This window comes from Danio rerio, chromosome 12 (genome assembly GCF_052040795.2).
Source record: "Danio rerio strain M-AB ecotype USA chromosome 12, GRCz13ab, whole genome shotgun sequence".
NCBI lineage: Eukaryota > Metazoa > Chordata > Actinopteri > Cypriniformes > Danionidae > Danio > Danio rerio.
Window position 1 is genome coordinate 4,282,803 of NC_141032.1, and position 19,472 is coordinate 4,302,274.

The window sequence follows — 19,472 nt, forward strand, 5'->3', positions numbered from 1 at the left end:
TATATATAAATGCTATTCTGTGATAGAATAAAAGTGAGTGGATTGAGTTTTAGGTGCCATCTTCCCACATTTAAGCCCTGATCCTTCTTGTTTAGCCAAGATGGCATCGGAAGACCGAATAGTCCTCTCGGCGAGACAAGAAAACATACTTTAACTTTTGTTTTGTTTTTTTGAAAGGGATAAGTGTAAAGCGACTATGTCTTAAAATGTGCATCATCCAGAGGTGTTTCATGCTACAGTAGTTGTCATTGTATGCGTGAGCAACTTCCACCCAGAATGCCTCGTTTCACAGTTTCTCCTTGGCGTCTTGTGGTTCTTTAGAGTGTAAATGGCTGTTTTGAGTCATACATGTGTGTGTGTAAGTGTGTGTGTGTGTAGTAGCTACTGTGAGTGTTGTAGTATCCACCTTATTTTTAACCACTATATTATGTTAGATTTCCTTCAAATCACTTAGGCTGTGTCTGAAATCGCATACTTTCATACTATATAGTACGCTAAAAAGAGTAGTGCGATCCGAGTATGTCCAAATTCATAGTATTATAAAAACAGTATGCAAGAAGTACCCGGATGACTTACTACTTCCGGCGAGATTCTGAAGTACGCATCGGATGGACGCTATGCTCTCCCATGATGCACCATGAGAAGACTCATGAATGGGAGTGAACCAATGCAACTGATGCAGGTAGGTCACATGATGACAAAACGGTAGATGTAGTATGTCCGAGTTCAATTCATACTACTGACATTCATGTTGTATATAACGTCCTTTTCTAATGGCCAAGTATACATTTCAAATGCAGCACCTACTACGTCGTAGGCGGCAGCCTTTGTTGTATTGTGATTGCGTCGCTTTTAGTGGCTAGCTAACTTTTAAAAAGTCTATGCAAACAAAAGTGCTGCGACAGACTTATTTCTAACTGAAATGGATTATTGAATAGGGGGCGGGGCTTATTTTTGGACTTTTTCTCTCTTCTTTCACTTGCAACAAACTAGTAGAAGGGCGTGGCTAAGCAGATTTCGACCAATCCGTCAAACTGTCGTCATCAGTGAAAGATCGTCGTTCCAGAACGAAATGAGTCAAATTTTGATTACCAAAACAAGCAGTTTTTTTCTGTTGGTTCCTTCACCTTAAAAGGACACAAGAAAACTAACCATATTGATTTCATTAGCTTACAGTGCTAGTTTCGTCGTGGACAATTCATCTGTGCATGTCAGTAAGAAAAAAATTTGTTTACCATAGTAAACTAAAAATGAAAACGTTTCCCCTTAAAAAATTCACATCTTAAATAACAAATGGCGAGTAAACCATAATTTATTAATTTAAAAAAATACATAGACCAATTTTAGTAACATTTCAGCTGATTGTCCAACATTTCTTTCTCTTATGGAGTTGTCAGTATGGTTAGAAAACACTATATTATTTACTATAAATTACTGTAGTATATCTTCATGTGTCAGCTGAAAATAGATTTATAATAGATTTAGCTTCTGTTATTATTAATTATTATTATTATTTTGTTTATGATATCCATTTTCACATTCGGATTCCACTGCCTGAATATTAAATTGTTAAAATGACTATAATTCAAGTAAATACACTTAAGAATAAAACATGATGTGTTCTTTTGCATTGTGATGATATTATATTGCCATTCTGGCATTATATAATGGTCTTAAAATGAGAATAATATCATTTATCGCGATATATTTTGGTGCGTTAAATCGTACGACAAAAATCGATAACGTGACAGAAAAATAAGGTGGATACTAGTGTAAAAGTGTGTGCGCTACAGGCCTGCTCTGCTAGCTCTGAGGCTGCGGGATGATGCTGGAGCAGTCGGTCACCAGCAGATCCACCACCGTGTTTCCGCTCACGAACACTGTGGGCGCCGAGACCATGTTGCAGAGGGTGACGGTGCTGCCGGGCATGGCTTCACTGGTGGTGGTGGTGGTGGTCGTGATGATGGGACTGGGGTCGCTGGCAGGGGGGTTGTGGGTACCCATGTGGCCTTGCAGCTGTGTGGGGGTCTTGCAGTGCACGCCGCAGAGCTGGCAGACCAGGATGCCGCCGGAGCCGGTGCTGCCGAAGCCTCCGCCGCTCTCCTTCCACTCCTGGCCGTGGTGCTTCTGAGCGTGCACCCGCAGGTACGTCAGCGTGGTGAAACCTGACATGGGGAATATTCTTTTATTATTTGAAAATAGCGATCGCCTTGTATATTCGTTTGTTTGTTTGTTAACTGTGATTTTTCCGCCTCCAGGGCGCTTACGTTTACACTTTAACTGTTTTTATACATGTTTAATGAAATCTAAATCTAATCAGGTCAAACTATATATCGTTGGAAAGGTCTAAGACTTCTGAATACGTATTTTACCACAAAGGAAGACTAATGAGCTAAAATGTGGAGGTAAAATTATACTGTGAGTTCACACCGAAAGCGGCGAGAATACTGCTAGTATAAATAATATTATTAAACAAAAGAAAAGTTGCTTGAATAAACTGAAAAAGCCCCCCGAGATGAAGGCATGGAGGCTGTGGTTTTTATATTTATGTAGAAAATAAAATGTTATTCCTTATAAAATTAATAATATTTTATTCCTTTAATAATTTTTCATTTGTAAAGATATTTCTGTACATCCTGTGTGTATTAAGCAATGTTTAAGTGAGGCGCACAAAAAACATGCTCTTCGCTGGACTTTAGACCTGCTTTCAGCTAGTCTATTACACAGTCTATTTTAGTTCCTCAAAAAAAGTATCGCATCAACAATGCGCCTTAACACACCTCTTTTCTAGACCAGCACTCCCATGAGTCCACAAAGTGGCGCAAATGGATTTGCCATTTAAACAACGTGGCGCAAAGCAGGAAAATTAAGGTTGTGTTGGTCTGAAATTAGCAAAACATCAGGCCAAACACATCTTGCCCCTTATTGCGCCGGGTGTATAATAGGGCCCATTATGTTTCTGCAAGAAATTAAGATTTTATTGTAAGAAAATCTATGAAACTGATCAAATGTGACAGATTAAAGAAATATATAATGCTACAGACTATTTCTAGTTTAATTAAATGTTGTTGTTGGAACTTTAAAAACAATAAATCAAGAAACATTTTATACAAAAGCAAGCAAAACTTTACGGATTACTGATTATAATATTCATAATCAATAATATTAATCAATTATAATAATAATCTAATCTGCAAGTCAGTAGATTAGAATGGCTTCTGAAGTATTGCCAAAAACTGGAATAATGGTGTTGAAAAATTGCATAAAAAATACTTATTTAATAGTATATTAATACAGATTAAATGATCTATATATAATAGTTAGAATAATATTAATCATATTAAATGTAAATATATATACTTTTTATATTTTTCCCTTTTTTTAAATAAAATTAATGCAACCTTGGCAGGCATAGCACTTTTGCCAAATTATTAATTTTCTTATGTCTGTCTTTTTGCCTATAAGTTTCAAAAGAAAAAAGGAGGATGTACAGATTACATACACAAAATGACAGACAGAAAAACAGAGATAGACACCCAGCAAGACAAAAAGAATGATAGACAGGCAGAAAGAACAATATAGACAGAGAAAGAAAATAATAAACAGACAGATACAAAGAACGATAGAAAAAAAAGATAGAAAGAATAGACTGCACTTACTGCGATTGCAGAGGTGGCAGGAGTGATGCTGTGATTGGTTGTGTACTCTCATGTGATCTGTGATGTAAGCAGCTGACAGCAGTTTGCCACAGATGTGACAGGGAACCTTCTCTTCGTGTCTGATCATGTGAGCGCGCAGACGGTCCCGCGTGGCGAAGCTGGATTCACACGTCTGCAACAAACACACACACACACACCTCCACATCTAACAACTGCCTGCGCCTCTTATATAACATCTTTATTCCATCACACACAAAACAATGAGGTAAAAAAATAAATAAATGAATAAAATCAATGGGTCTTCACACTAATTTCACACAATTGATGATCAAGTTTGCATCCTGATTTCATTTCAGTCTTGAATCTATTAAACATACATCAGGTACAGGTTGCTTTCATCACACATTTATTAATAATAAGCTAAATAAATAAATAACAAATATGTAATATATTTAGCAAAATGTTGCTTTTATTAAAGTTTTTCTGCAGATAAAATGCCAATAGAGTGACTATAGTCTGAGAAGTTATACTGTAATGTACTGTTTGGTGAGATCTGATTCAGCCATACCCTGTAAACATTAAAAACAGTTCTTGGGATTAAAGATCAAATCCCATTTTATCATAATGAGAATTGATTAAAAAAAAATCAAGAACTACTAATGATACACATATCTGAACCATTTAGCATAAACATGAATAAAAACAACCCTTATATACAATAGTAACTCTAAAAACAGTGAAAAAAAACTTGCATACCGGACATTTGAAGGGTCGTTCTGAAGAATGGACCTGTCTGACGTGACTATTGAGATGATCGGGCCTGTGAGAAGGACAAATGACAACATGTTATTCACAGAAGGAGGTTTATTTTTTGTGAAAGCTAAAAGTACAGTCCAAGGGAGTGTTTGGGTCTTCTACATTTCTCTACTAAACACAACTGAAAATCAGCTACAAGAACATTCTTTTACAATATCTGTTTTTATCTGTAGTTAGTATCCATGTAACTATGATAAGAAATACCAGGTATGCTTGAATTTTATCCTTTTAGGAGCTGTTCACATTAAGCTTGGGCGGTATTACGGTATTATAGTGTACCGCTGGATCTAAAAATAGCAACGGTGTCAGTTTTAATACTGTTATACAGTCATAAAATATTAAATATACTTTATTTAATGCCTACAAAAATGTATGCGTGATTGTCATCACGGGACAGTGTGAGGAGGGAGAGAGAGAGAGAGAGAGGGAGAGGTGACGAGTCGCGCTCCAAAGTGACCTGCAGTTTAGCAGTATTTCCGTTTTCGACTGAACAGAAGTTAGACGTGGTAAATATGAACTAGAGGTCTGCATTAGAGCTGAAGATCTTTGCCCAAACCCGGCGGGACCCGAAAAAATCCAAATCCCTGCATTAAAATCCATCCCTGCAAAGGTGAAACAAATGATGACGAAGAAGCAAAAAAAGGTGAATTTTAACGGCGGTCAAACCAGTCACTAGCTCTAGAAGGAACGGTCATTCTAGCCACCAAGGTATTTCGGCAGTCGCTCATACACTGCGTATTACGGTAGAGCACAAACCGCAAGCTGACAGGTAAAAAAACAAGGCGACTCGCTACATTGAAACTGCTGTCATGGAAAATTAAGGGTGCTTTCACACCTGTGAATCGATTCAGTTGTTCCGAAACAGAGATTACAAATGTTACATTGTTGCTCTTTGAGCGGTTCGCTTTCACACTGCAAAGTTTCTATTCGGACCAAAATAGCTAAAACAAGTCACATGCGAGTAAACTCTCCTTACATTGGTCAGAGTGTCAGGGTTTATTTTACAGCGTCCCGCTAAGCTGTTAGGAGAGGTGGTGGTTTGGTGGTGATTGACAGGGTGCGCGCGCGTTGTGTCTGAGGAGAGATGCGGTGGGGAGGGGTGAGAAGGGTGCGCGACAATGCCTATTTGAGAACCGGGAGGGAGACGCGAGATTAGCGGGAGATCATCACTCATTTGCGGGCATCCGGAGACTCGCGAAACTTCCCGCCATACTCATAATTCCAATAGACACTCCCACACCCTCCCACTATAGTTCCTCCGACACTCCCCCCTAAACAGAGCTGGACACGCCCACTTTTCTGACTGTTTCCAAAGTAGAGGTGTGAAAACACCCTGCTGAAACGAGGGGGTGTCATGGCCCTTTAACATGCATCAAAGTGCATTTTTGCATTTTCATGTGGGCAGAGATTTTTAAAAAAATAATAAAAAAAAAAAAATCAGGAAAACCTGTTTATATAAATACCCATGTACATGCGGACATGGCCTCAGGCCCTGTTTACACTAATGCGTTTTAGTTTAAAAACGCATAAGTTTTGCTACGGTTACGCCAACCGTCCACACTACGCCGGAATTCTCGAGCGCCGAAAACGGAGCGTTTCGAAAACGCTGAAGAGGCCGTTTTCATTCTGAAACGCTGCTGCTCCGTCTCAGTGTGGATGATGGAAAACGGAGACATCTGAAAACGGAGGCGGGACTGCAGACATTCGCCTCTCTGATTGGGGCTTTTCCTGAATATTAAGTAGCCTAACACACACAGTTCAGTCCAGCATTCTCTCCGTGTAAGTTCAGACTTCGCAAGTTTGATTAAGGCTGCAGTCTCTTCTTCTCAGTTTGATATGGAAAAGCAGACTATACCGAGGACACGGGTAAATCTTCAAAGGGAACAGTGTACTGTATAACTTCATTCACATCACCCTGGCTACGTTGTTTCACTTCATCAACAATAAAATGTAAACATGATTTAAGGAACTGCCTATTTTCATTTTAATATTAGCAACTTAGACAGCAGACATGTTGAGGCGTCGTGCTGCATATATGAGCATCTTCACTGTGTGGATATTTATAACAAAACGGAGCCGATAACAACTGCCTCCTTTCAATTTCAGTGAAAAGACGAAACACACCCTCTCTTTTGCTGAATATCAGTTTTAATAATCGATAATGGCCATTACAAAAGTATAACATACAATAAGTTTATACATTATAGGAAATAAAGGCAAGCGATCAGTCAATATACAGAATGTACGTGGTTACATTAATCATTAACTTATCTTTGCGCTCAGCCAAAACACGTTACCTGAGAACAAGTAATAGATTCCAATGCCCAAAGTCAGGGAATATGTCGTTAGATAAAGACAACAAGATGAATGAAATATCCCGTTTAATAAATATAGTGAGATTAGATCCAGCGGGAGATGCTTGATGAGAAGTCCGACTAGCACAGCTCTCATCTGGGTAGATGGGCTCCAGCGCTTGCCCGAGAGTGTGTGTGTGGTCACGTGATGTACGTTTTCAGCGTTTTGGTGTGGACGGAGAGCAGTTCAGAAACGCTGGGTAAAACACGAGTGTGGACGCGGATCGTTTTCATTCTAAAACGCCGTTTTAAAACTAAAACGCACTAGTGTAAACGGGGCCTCAGTGTACTGGGATCAGAGATTGGTCCTACCGTGAGAAAGCTTTCGCACAGTGCGGGCACACGTAGGGTTTCTCCACGCCTCCCTGGTGGGATCTGACATGATGGCTCATGCGGTCCTTCCTCTTAAAGCGCTGCTGGCAGATCGGGCAGGAGAACGGCTTCTCGTCCGAGTGGGAGAGCCGGTGTCTGTTCAGGTGGTACACATCCCTGAAGGCTTTACCGCAGGTCTCGCATGCGTGGTTCTTGCGTACAGGGTTAGGGTTCTGGTTTACCGGTCTCTGAAATGAGAAGATATTCAATAGTCTGAAGGATAAAAGTCTGAAGCTTGCTTAAATATGCCTAATCCTATCCAGAACATAAACCCAACATCAACTTCACTAACTAGTAATAAACAGCTAATTATAGTTATTGATTAATTATTAAGCTGGTAGTGTTAGTTTATGGTTTGTTCATAACGTTTACCCATAGCTCGTAGGATTACATGATTCACTGTATGCCAACGCAAGCAGAATCGGAGAATAAACACACACACGGATGCCCACCTGCACAGGCTCCCCAGTTGCCATGACGACCGGCGGCGGAGGAGGGAGGGCGGTCACAGTGGACGCCACGCTCTCCATGGCCACGTCGTTCCCGTCCGGAGGAGCCAGGATTTGTGTGTGTTGAGCGGGCATGACGGTGGGCGGGGGCAGCGTTTGGCTCTGCTGCTGCAGGTGCAGGAGAGAGAGGAGCACTGTGTGTTTTTCCGAGCTGTCCTTGGCCTGGGCCTCTTGGTTCTGGGCGCCTGTCTTCATGCGGATGCCGGTGTGGACGGACTGATGGCGCCGCAGGTTGTAGCTGTTCTTGAACTGCTTGCTGCAGATGGAGCAGATGTGAGCCGCACGGGCTGGTCGGGACACTGGCTTCACTGATGATGAAGAAACAAAAACGAAACATTACTGAAGGGAAGATTCATACGTTTATACAGCCCGCAAAGTCAAAGCTATTAGCACTGCTGTGACATTTTTATCGATTTAAAAAGGGATGAAGTGAAAACCAACAACAATCAAGAACATATGATTATACAGTTGAAGTCAGAATTATTAGCCGCCCTTTGAATTTTATCTTCTTTAACAAGTTAAACCATGCTATTTTGGGATTTCCTCCTGGATTTTGCCTACCCAAACTTATAAGCTTCCCAAATCCACATGCAGAGGTGTGACCGTATGTTGACACCGAAAGCGGCGAGAGCGTCAAAGTAGCTGGAAGTCATTCACTCTTAATGAGAGCCGGCGGCGATAAGCGGCGAGGAGCAGCGCGGCGCGTCTTTGCCAGCGTGAGCGTCGAGGAGAGTTGAAATCAAGTCAACTTTATGGTAATGAGCTATGACGCTGTTCGGCGGCAAGCAATCAGAAAGAAGAAGTCCACCGCTTGATAGGAGTTCAGAGAACACAGACCTGTGAACTTTAGTTCCGACCACAGTTGTTCCCAAGGGTTTGATGATTGCGGTCGCCGGATTTCCAACTATTTACAATGTTTTCTTACAGGAACATGCATTAAATTAGTTACTGGCGAGTTACTGATGTGCATTAATGTTATATATATATATATATATATATTTATCTTAAAAAAAAATCTCACGCGACGTGACAGTACAAAACAGTACTGCTGCTTCAGGATATTTCAGACATATGGACACATATTGGATAAATAGAGCAAAGCCAGACCACATGCCGCTTGATCTTCCATTGTTATATGAATCTGATAAGAAGTGTCCAACATTTTCACGTTGGAAAGCATGTTTTATGCAGGAATGTAACTGATATGCTGCAACGGCTCCTTTAAATACAAGATCAATGTAGCGAATTCTGACGCTCTCGCCGCCGGAGCTGAAGGCAGACAGCGTTGTCGCCAGGGCGTCCATAGCGACCTTGGACGCTCTCGCTGCTTTCGGTGTGAACATACGGTGAAAGCAAAAATTTGGTATCGTTTTAAAGAAAACCCTTTGGATTTTTATAAAACACCATTGAAAGTGTTTAAAATAACTGTGCGCTTTTTGTATTTTTTTTTTTTTATAAACTCAAATTTGAAAGTGTATCTTTTAGGTTCTGTGTGGTCTAGCGTGCTGTAATTAATTTTGGTGGTTCCTGCACATGTCTGTAATCATAGGAAAAAAAGAAAGGTCTCTACCATAATCTATGCTAAAGTTATTGTACTCCCAACTGATGAGAGGTGCTGTACAAGCCACAGGGAGCGATCATTGTTTTCATATTTCACTATTCTTTTGTTTGATCAAACATAATTCACTGTGTTTGGACCACGTCAGACATATAAAAGGATTACTTATGCACATCACCTCAAAAACAGAGGAGAATGGCCTTGAAGCACACAGCTTATAATGTATAAATGTATATATATATATATAAATGTATATAAATGTATGTATAAATTTAAATAATAAATGTATTGTTTACATTTCTGCGCCATGGAGACACCACGATTCATTCGGCAACTGTTTGATATGTGGGTAACACTTTACAATAAGGTTCATTAGTTAATGCATTTACTAACATGAACTAATCATGAACAACACATGTACAGCATTTATTAATCATAATTGAACATTTACTAATGCATTATTAACATCCAAGTCCATGCTTGTTAACATTAGTTAATGCACCTTTAGTTAACGAACTAACAATGAACAACTGCATTTTCATTAACTAACGTTTACTAACATGCATAAATTTAGTAGTAAATGTATTGTTCATTGCTTGTTCATGTTAGTCAATGCATTAATTAACATTAACTAATGAACCTTATTGTAAAGTGTGACCAAAAACCCTTTGAATTTTCATGAAATTCTATTGAAAGTGTTTGAAATATCTGTATATGTCGTCTGTGTTATAACAAACACCTAAAAAAAGAGGCGCTTTTTGTATTTTTTTTTTTATAAACTCAAATTTGAAAGTGTACCTTTTGGGTTCTGTGTGGTCTAGCGTGCTGTAATTAATTTTTTTGGTTCCTGCACATGTCTTTAATCATAGGAAAAAAAGAAAAATGTCTCCACTATAATCTATGCAGAAGTTAGCAGTTAACAGGGACCAATCCTTGTTTTCATATTTCACTATTCTTTTCTTTGATCAAACATAATTCACTGTGTTTGGACCACGTCAGACATATGAAAGGATTACTTATGCACATCACCACAAAAACAGAAGAGTATGGCCCTGAAGCGCACAGCATAAGAGATGACAGCTGTCTGTGCTATCTGAGGCTGCTTATTGATCATAAATGTATTGTTTTCACTTCTGCGCCATGGAAACACCACAATTCATTCGGCAACTGTTTAATATGTGAATATAATTCAGTAAAAAGTATGCTAGAACCGTATGAGCACCGGCAAGAGCTTTCATTTGAGCTATAACTTGTATATGTGTCATAAATGAACCATGTGAAAAAGAACCAATGTTCAATACCCAGCTCGGGTATCCAAAACACTGTGTATTTAAGCGTAAATAACTTTTGTACAGTAGATTAAAAACCAAAGTGATGCATATGTGCATAAAATATAGATTCTACACTTTCAAACGAAACCACTTACGCAGGTCTGGTGCAATGCTAGCCCTTTAAATCTTAAAGTGAAAGTACCGGGTCTGCAGAGTTTAACTGGTTAAATATTTCCCAAATGATGTTGAAGAGGGCAAGGACGTTTTCACAGTATGTCTGATAATATTTTTTCTTCTGGAGAAAGTCTTATTTGATTCATTTCAGCTAGAATAAAAGCAGTTTTTAAATGTTTAAACACCATTCAAAGGTCAAAATTATTAGCCCCTTTAAGCTAACGAAAGGCCTTAATACTTTTACTCTAATTGCACTTCATTTTTAGGCAAGTAATGATACTTCAAGTATGATTTTTCATCACTCTTCCCACCACTATTGCTCAGCCCTACTTCAAATGTCCCCTTTTTTATACTTAATGACCAGATGCCCATTTCTAAAGGCAGCTCTTTAATTTTAAAAGTCTTAAAGGTCAATCGAAAAGCCTTGACTTATATTTCCAGGTAGTGGTTTTCCAGCACCACTCTATGTGATCACACAGGAACACCGAGCATCCTCAGAAAACCTCCAACCCCTCCCAGCCAGATTCCCTGCTCCTCTCCAAACCTCCCTCCCCTTTGCCTGTCCCTCCCGCTCACCCACCAGGTACAGGGTCCTCATTCAGAGCTGCAGTGTCCACTGTCGACGGAGGCGGGGCCATGTGGTCTGTGGGCGGGGCTTGAGGAGAGGTCGTGTGGACAGGCAGAAGTTCTGATTGGAGGGTCCCCTCCACTTGGGTGTGAGAAGGTGTGGTCTGGGAAAGAACAATCACATAGTACTAAGTTTGAATTCAAAACTTGAGCGCAGGAGTGAAACTGCTCGCTTTTTTATTGCACCAATGTAGATGTTGTTACAACGTTGTAATAACGTCCACATAGTTATTTGCATACATGTATAGATCCACACAAGCCATACTGAGTCTCACCTGGAAGAGAAAATTGCTCCACGCGGCATCCATTTTGTTCCAGAGCGATGAATATTATAATCAACTACACAATCATGAAGATTAATAGCGCATCACTGACACCAGTCTATCTGCTGTCTGGATGTGTTTACTAGCTCTCCGCCGATCACTTATTTAACTCACGGCCCAGATTAGCAGGCAATAATGCACACTGTTTAGTGTTTCTCCTGATCAACTTTAACACGAGACATCACAACAACGTGCTATTTAATCATTTGCATGACTGAAAGATCGAAAGCTGCAATCTTATTTCCACTCTCGCATCATGCACTATCAAACAACATCTGAGGCGTTCAGACGTTAAAACAGCGGTTAGACGTAATGCGCTTGACGCATTTCAAATAGTCAAACTTAAAGGCTGCAGTGGATAAATCAGTGCTTTTTTCCCTCGATCCCCCCGACAGGCCAATCGGGTGTTTGTCGAAGCCTCGCTGTCGGATTCAAGCCGTGACCCGGACGAATAACACTCGAGCCCGGCCGCAGCCCGCCGCTCCACCTCGGCGCTTCAATTCACAGGATGTCATCTTTCTTTTTTTATCGCGCGCTCTCTCTCTCCTCCCTCCCTTCCCTGTCTCTTTCTTCCTTTTCTTTTTTAATTCCTCTTTCTTCTACCCCCTCCTCTCCTTTCCTCTCTCCGCTATGTCCCAGTTGTTCTTAAAGGGATGGCCGTTTCTCCCCCTCCTATTTCCGTCGCTTTCCTGCTTCCTCTCGGAAAATGAGCCGACAAGAAATACGCGCTGCTGACGTCACGTGACAACTCTTTATGAATATGTGACCCCCAACGTTGTTATTTTTGTTTCAAACAATTTATCCGTGGAATTTATAATGAATCTGTTGATTTCATTTGGGAAATTTCATATTCATACACTGCAAAAAATGCTTTTCTTTCTTAGATTTTTTGTCGTTTCTAGTCCAAATATCTAAAAATTCCTAAATCAAGAAGAATTTTCTAGACAAGCAAATCGTATTGTCTTGTTTTGATAAATAATATGCCAATATTAAGTGAGTTTTTCCTTAAAACAAGCAAAATAATCTGCCAATGGGGTAAGCAAAATAATCTTACGTCAAAAGAAAAAACAAGAGTGTTTTAAGGAAAAACTCACTTCATTTTGGCATAATATTTCTCAAAACAAGACAACATGTTTTGCTTGTCTAGAAAATGCTTCTTGATATAAGAAATTTAAGATAGTTAGATTAAAAAACAAGACAAAAATCTAAGCAAGAAAAGCATTTATTGCAGTGTAAATGTAGATTAAATAACTCTAAACATTTTAGCTAGTCGAGCCATGCTTATCAACTGGAAACAGGTGATTCCTCCATCACATGACATGTGGATTCGAGAAATCTTTAGTTACATAAAACTTGAGAAATTAAGATGTTTACTAGCAGGATCTCTCAAATCTTTTTACAAGACTTGGAACCTTGTTTTAGATTATATCAAAGGCTTACCCTGCTCAGTTGATATCAGATCTAATACACAGTAAATAATTGGAAAGAGCAAATATTGAATCCTTAATGTGAGCTTTTCATTTTTATTTATTTATTTATTTATTTATTTTGCTCTAATCGTAAAGTTGCTTGTGTATTATTATTATTATTATTTTTATTATTATTATTATATATTTTTTAAATAATTTATTTTAATTTTTATTAATTAAAAGATAATATTTTTTTATTTATTATTATTCATTTATTTTTTTCTTTCAGAGGATATGTTTGTTTATTCATTCATTTTTTATTCATTAATTCATTCATTCATTTTCTTGTCAACTTAGTCCCTTTATTAATCCGGGGTCGCCACAGCGGAATGAACCGCCAACTTATCCAGCAAGTTTTTACACAGCGGATGCCCTCCCAGCAGCAACCCATCTCTGGGAAACATCCACACACACATTCACTACAGACAATTTAGCCTACCCAATTCACCTGTACCGCATGTCTTTGGACTGTGGGGGAAACCGGAGCACCCGGAGGAAACCCACGCGAACGCAGGGAGAACATGCAAACTCCAGTTTATAATTCATAAATTTAATTTATTTGATTTTTAGGGGATAGTGGGAAAATAACAAAAATAAGACAATCTGTAATTTTTCCTATGTTGTATTGTATACTTTGATGTATTGTCTTGTTAAACACCAATAAAAAATAAATAAATAAATAAATAAATAACTCTAAACTGTGTTTAAAGGTTGCTAATGCTATTATTGGACCCGCTCCAATATATTAATAGCTAAAAAAATGTAAAAATAGAATCATAATGGCGCAGAAGCTAATTGATTATTAAACTTGCTGTCCATTGGATAGATTAAGACAATATCATTGTGAAAATCTCTGTTGAAACTCATTTTATTTATTTATTTAATCTATATTTTAGCTTCTTTTATGGTATTTGTTACATCTGTATTTTTTTGGATGGCATGTTTAAATTGTATATTTGCTGTTGTTTATATAAAATAAATAAATCTTAATGAATATGCAGTCGTTCATTTATGTAACATTATTAAACGCTTTATTATTTCCCTACGTTTTTTGTTTATCACCTGTTAGTTTATGTGTGTTTTAAAAGTTTACCCAAAGGGTAATGTGGGTATTTACAGATGTTACTTGCCGAATTTTATATTCACAGAAGCCAAATTTATAGCAGGTATGTGTACATTTATGTTTTGTATGTAAAATCATTAAAAACAACTGTCACTCAGAAATTAATTTACATTCAGTCTATCATTTTGTTGTTGTTGTTGTGGTGGTGGTTTGTTTTGCATTAAATACACACACAAGCACATACATTATTATTATTTGTGTGTGTGAAAAGTTACTAAACAGAATACGCCTAATTTCATTTGAGAATTATAACCATTATTAGAAAATAGGCTATCGTAGGCACAGAGAAAACCAAGAAAAACTATATAGCATGCCACAATACTTCTAACTATAGTAGTGTTACTAATATTCACACTCACCTGCCACTTTATAAGTTGCACATAAACCAGGCTGGACTCCCTTTTGCCTTCAGAACTGCCTTAATCCTTTGTGACATCGATTTAACAAGGTACTGGAAATATTCCTCAGAGATTTTGCTCCATATTAACATGATGGCATCACGCAGTTAATGCAGATTTGTCAGCTGCACATCCATGATGTGAATCTCTCGTTCCACCACAATCCAAAGGTGCTCTATTGGATTGAGATCTGCTGACTGTGGAGGCCATTTGAGTACAGTGAACTCATTGTCATGTTCAACAATGCAGTCGGAGATGATTCACGCTTTATGACATGGTGCGTTATTTTGCTGGAAGTAGCCATCAGAAGATGGAGACACTGTGGTCATAAAGGGATAAACGTGATCAGCAACAATTCTCAAGTAGGCTGTGGTGTTGACGCGATGCTCAATTGGTACTAATGGGTCCAAAGTGTGCCAAGAAAATATCCCCCACACCATTACACCACCACCACCAGCCTGAACCGTTGATACAAGGCAGGATGGATGCATGCTTTCATGATGTTGATGGCAAATTCTGACCCGACCATCTCAATGTCGCAGCAGAAATGGAGACTCATCAGACCAGGCAACGTTTCTCCAATCTTCTATTGTCCGGTTTTGGTGAGCCTGTGTGAATTGTAGCCTCAGTTTCCTGTTCTTAGCTGACAGGAGTGGCACCCGGTGTGGTCTTCTGCTGCTGTAGCCCATCCGCCTCAAGTTCAGAGATGCTCCTCTGCAGACCTCAGCAGTAACGAGTGCTTATTTGAATTACTGTTGTCTTTCTATCAGCTGGAACCAGTCTGGCCAGTCTCTTTTACGGACCATTCTCTGTAAACCCTAGAGATAATCCCAGTAGATCAGCAGTTTCTGAAATACTCAGACCAGCCCGTCTGGCACCAACAACCATGCTACATTCAAAGTCATTTCAATCACCTTTCTTTCCCATTCTGAGGCTCGGTTTGAACGGCAGCAGATCGTCTTGACCAGTGGTCACCAAACTTGTTCCTGGAGGGCCGGTGTCCTGCAGATTTTAACTCCAACCCTAACCAAACACACCTGAACAAGCTAATCAAGGTCTTACTTGGTATACTTGAAACATCCAGGCAGGTGTGTTGAGGCAAGTTGGAGTTAAACCCTGCTGAGACACCGACCCTCCAGGACCGAGATTGGTGACCCCTGGTCTTGACCATGTCTTCATGTCTAAATCATTGAGTTGCTGCCATGTGATTGGCTGATTGAACATTTGCAGCAGTTGGACAGGTGTACCTAATAAAGTGGCCGGTAAATGTATGGTATATGTTGAAATAAAAATAAACAACAAATAAAAATAAAACTGAAAATCTTGTTGCATTTGGACCAGTGTCATGTGTTTTCTGAAAGTATATGCACTTTGTGTAATAGTCTCTAATCGACTGGACTAAACACGCATTACCAGCTCGTCTTAAAGGGCACGTCACAATGACGCATAGAGGATTTTTCACGGATTTGTTATTGATGCCTGACATCAATGTCGGATCGTGATGTTTATCGAGATTTGTGAATGTCAAGCCTTTAAGAAGCAATGATTCCACTTGTCCACGAAGAAAAGAACAAAACAAAGACAAAACGACACAATTCACGTTAATATCAATTTATTGTCATTTAAATTGCTTCGCTTTATTTTTCCTTCACGTATTTTTCTTTAAGCCAGACACGGCTAGATTTCAGTAATCAATGTTTCGATCGAGCTGTACTGAAAATGTCCTCCTAGCAAAACCTCCCTTCTTTGACCCAACAACCTGTTTCACAGTCAACACGCACCACATACACAGATGATAGACTGATATTCTAGAGTTCGTCTATCCCTACACATTTCACCCCAAACAAACCCGGAGAGCCTCCTTTACCACCAAACATGGATCCAGACGAGATTTCCAGCCTGCCTGAGGACTTGCTTGAGCTCAAACATTCACCATCATGAAGTAACATCTCGTAAACAAGTCAGTCCATTCAATGGTGCAGTCTCATTGGCCCTCCAAACACGACACATCCGACATCATCCTCGATACATTAGAAGTTCTGCATGCACTGTTTTACTTTAAACCAAGCATAAAGTAGTAGGTTATACAGAGAGAGATATCAGAGCTGGTGTTTCTCGCTTGATTTTGGAGTTCCTATTGTGTTCCTCTGTGAAAAAAAAACACAGCCTTGGTGATCTCTTCATTGTCAAATACACTTCTTGTGATCAGAGAACACTCCCAACATACACACACACACACATATATATATATATATATATATATATACATATGTGTAAAATATATATAACTGTGCGCTCTGTTTTGATCTAGACAGAAATACAGCTAAAAGTAGCACATTTCCCCCAAAGTTCATTTGTAATAAAGACATTTCCATCATACGATGTACTCTGTGTTCCTGTCTCTGAAGAGCATCTCTCTCATCGCTTAAAACAATACAGCTCAGTACAGTTACAGTTCTGTTCATATTGTCTAAGGTCTGAGTTAAAGGACGCTTACCCAAGCGAATAAGCCAGATTTTCCTTTAAATCGTGTTGTTTTTGGTGTGTTTGTGTACAAAAGTGTCAGCAGAATGCGTCCCATTCACCCAATGCATACACACAGACTATTAACAATTATTAATACTCATGTATTAATAACCATAACACACACTAGACCCGACGAAAGCACGTTTTCTTGAAAAATTCACATTCTTTAAAACCAGATGCTATGAGAAAGCTGAAGGAAAAAAGAAATTGTAGTGACGTCAAACACGGCGAGTTTTACACCACCCACTCCAGATTTCTGTTACTACGTGTTAGGTCTAGGTCTGTTCACGCTATTTTATCAAAATGTTAATATTTACTATAGAAAACTGTGGACACAATGCTTCAACACTTTCGATACTATATATTTATATATCTATACAATAAAAGATCCAATTGGTGGGAGATGATTTGAAATTTATGGCCGCGTCCGAAATTGCATACTCTCCAAGTTAGTACTTCTTTTGAATTACTAGAACACCATAACAAAAAAGTATGTACTGTGTAGTGTGAATGTGCAGCCTGATCTCAAGAGGAAGCGTAAGTATTTTATGTTTTGATAGTTTAATGGCTAATTCGTACGAATTCTTATGAGTTTAGTCGTATGAAAATGTATGGTTTTAAAAAGGAGGCGTGGCACCAAACCCCACCCCTAAACCCAACCATCATTGCGACATTAAGCAAATCGTACTAAATTGTACGAATGAGATTCTACAAATTAGCCACTAAATCAAAAAGTTACGAACTGCTGTGATTTTGTGTTGGGATGTGTGTATTGCGAACATACATTCATCATGTTGTCGACGCTTCACTTATCAAATCCATTATAAGATATTAAAATGATAAATTGAAGCAGAAATCGACAGTAATATCTCTGAACAATCATTCAGTTAACGAAATAGTAATTCAAGCATCGTTCGCCTACTATGTCCATCGTTTTTTACATGACGTCAGTGTGCGAGGCTTCCATTGTCAACCGCTTCCATTATTTTCATGTCTGCGTGAAATCACAATTTACATTATTCATTTTGCGAGCGCACATTGTTATTCTTAAGATGAACAATTAATCTGCGCAACATAGTCCACTGGAAAAAAGTTTGTTTTTGGTAATCTTCAATCAAATTTTGACCATTATTTCCGTGTTAGGAGTAGCGGTGCTTTTCTGTTGACGTCAGTTTAAGGCTTATTCTTAGCCACTCCCTTTTACCAAGTTTTCTATGAGGAAATGAGGTGTAAAAAAGCCACACCCCCTACTCAATATTCAGTTTTAGTTGGAAGTACATCAACATACTGAAATAAAAGTCTCAGTAACTTCCGAAAACTTAAAAGTCCTAAAACAGATACCGCTTCATATTGCAAAAGTTACAAATAGCCGTGAGATTGTGTTGGAATGCGTGTATTGCGAACATACATTCATCATGTTGTCGAAGCTTAACTTAACGAATCCATTGTCCTTATAAGATATTAAAATGACCATTTGAAGCAGAAATCGACAGTAATATTTCAAAACAATCATTCAGGTAATGGAATACTTTGAGTTCAAGCATTGTTCGCCTACTATGCCCATCATATTTTTTTACGAAACGTTAAAATGCAAGGCTTCCATTGTCAACCGCTTCCATTATTTTCAAGACTGCGTGAAATCACAACTTACCATGTTCATTTTGCGAGCGCACATTGTTATTCTTAAGGTATACGCTGAAAAAACAGTGTGTTTTGGTAATCTTTAATCAAATTTTGACCATTATTTTCGTGTTTGGAGTAGTGGTCCTTGTCTGTTGACGCCAGTTTAAGGCTTATTCTTAGCTACACCCTTTTACTGTTAGTTTTTTCATGAGGAAATGAGGTGTAAAAAAAAAACACACCCCCTACTCAATATTCAGTTTTAGTTGGAAGTACATCAACATACTGAAATAAAAGTCTCAGTAACTTCCGAAAACTTAAAAGTCCTAAAACAGATACCGCTTCATATTGCAAAAGTTACGAATTGCCGTGAGATTGTGTTGGAATGTGTGTATTGCGAACATACATTCATCATGTTGACGAAGCTTCACTTAACAAATCCATTGTCCTTATCAGATATTAAAATGACCAGTTGAAGCAGAAATCGACAGTAATATTTCAAAACAATCATTCAGGTAATGGAATACTTTGAATTCAAGCATTGTTCGCCTACTATATCCATCGTATTTTTTTACTTAACGTCAAAAATGCGAGGCTTCCATTGTTAACCGCTTCCATTATTTTCAAGTCTGCGTGAAATCACAATTTACTATGTTCATTTTGCGAGCGCACA

The 19,472-nt window shown here is 38.7% G+C and overlaps 3 protein-coding genes across 4 annotated transcripts in view; all 3 read right to left on the bottom strand.

Annotated features, from left to right (window-relative positions):
- tlcd3bb (TLC domain containing 3Bb) overlaps nucleotides 1-19,472 on the bottom strand; it is a 538,378-nt gene that overhangs the window by 32,894 nt on the left and 486,012 nt on the right. The gene's annotated exons all lie outside the window — the stretch shown is intronic.
- mazb (MYC-associated zinc finger protein b (purine-binding transcription factor)) lies at nucleotides 580-12,310 on the bottom strand. The gene is made up of 7 exons (XM_087275750.1): nucleotides 11,616-12,310; nucleotides 11,294-11,444; nucleotides 7,654-8,018; nucleotides 7,142-7,389; nucleotides 4,416-4,479; nucleotides 3,660-3,831; nucleotides 580-2,165 (listed from the first exon to the last, which is right to left on the bottom strand). Exons 1-7 carry the CDS (start codon nucleotides 11,646-11,648, stop codon nucleotides 1,804-1,806), a joined length of 1,395 nt encoding a protein of 464 aa, XP_087131876.1. The 5' UTR covers nucleotides 11,649-12,310; the 3' UTR covers nucleotides 580-1,803.
- taok2b (TAO kinase 2b) overlaps nucleotides 16,249-19,472 on the bottom strand; it is a 58,031-nt gene continuing 54,807 nt past the window's right edge. For both annotated transcript variants that reach the window (XR_015503770.1, XR_015503769.1), the window contains exon 21: nucleotides 16,249-16,800. The gene's annotated coding sequence lies outside the window, so the exon portion shown is untranslated. The remainder of the gene's footprint in view (nucleotides 16,801-19,472) is intronic.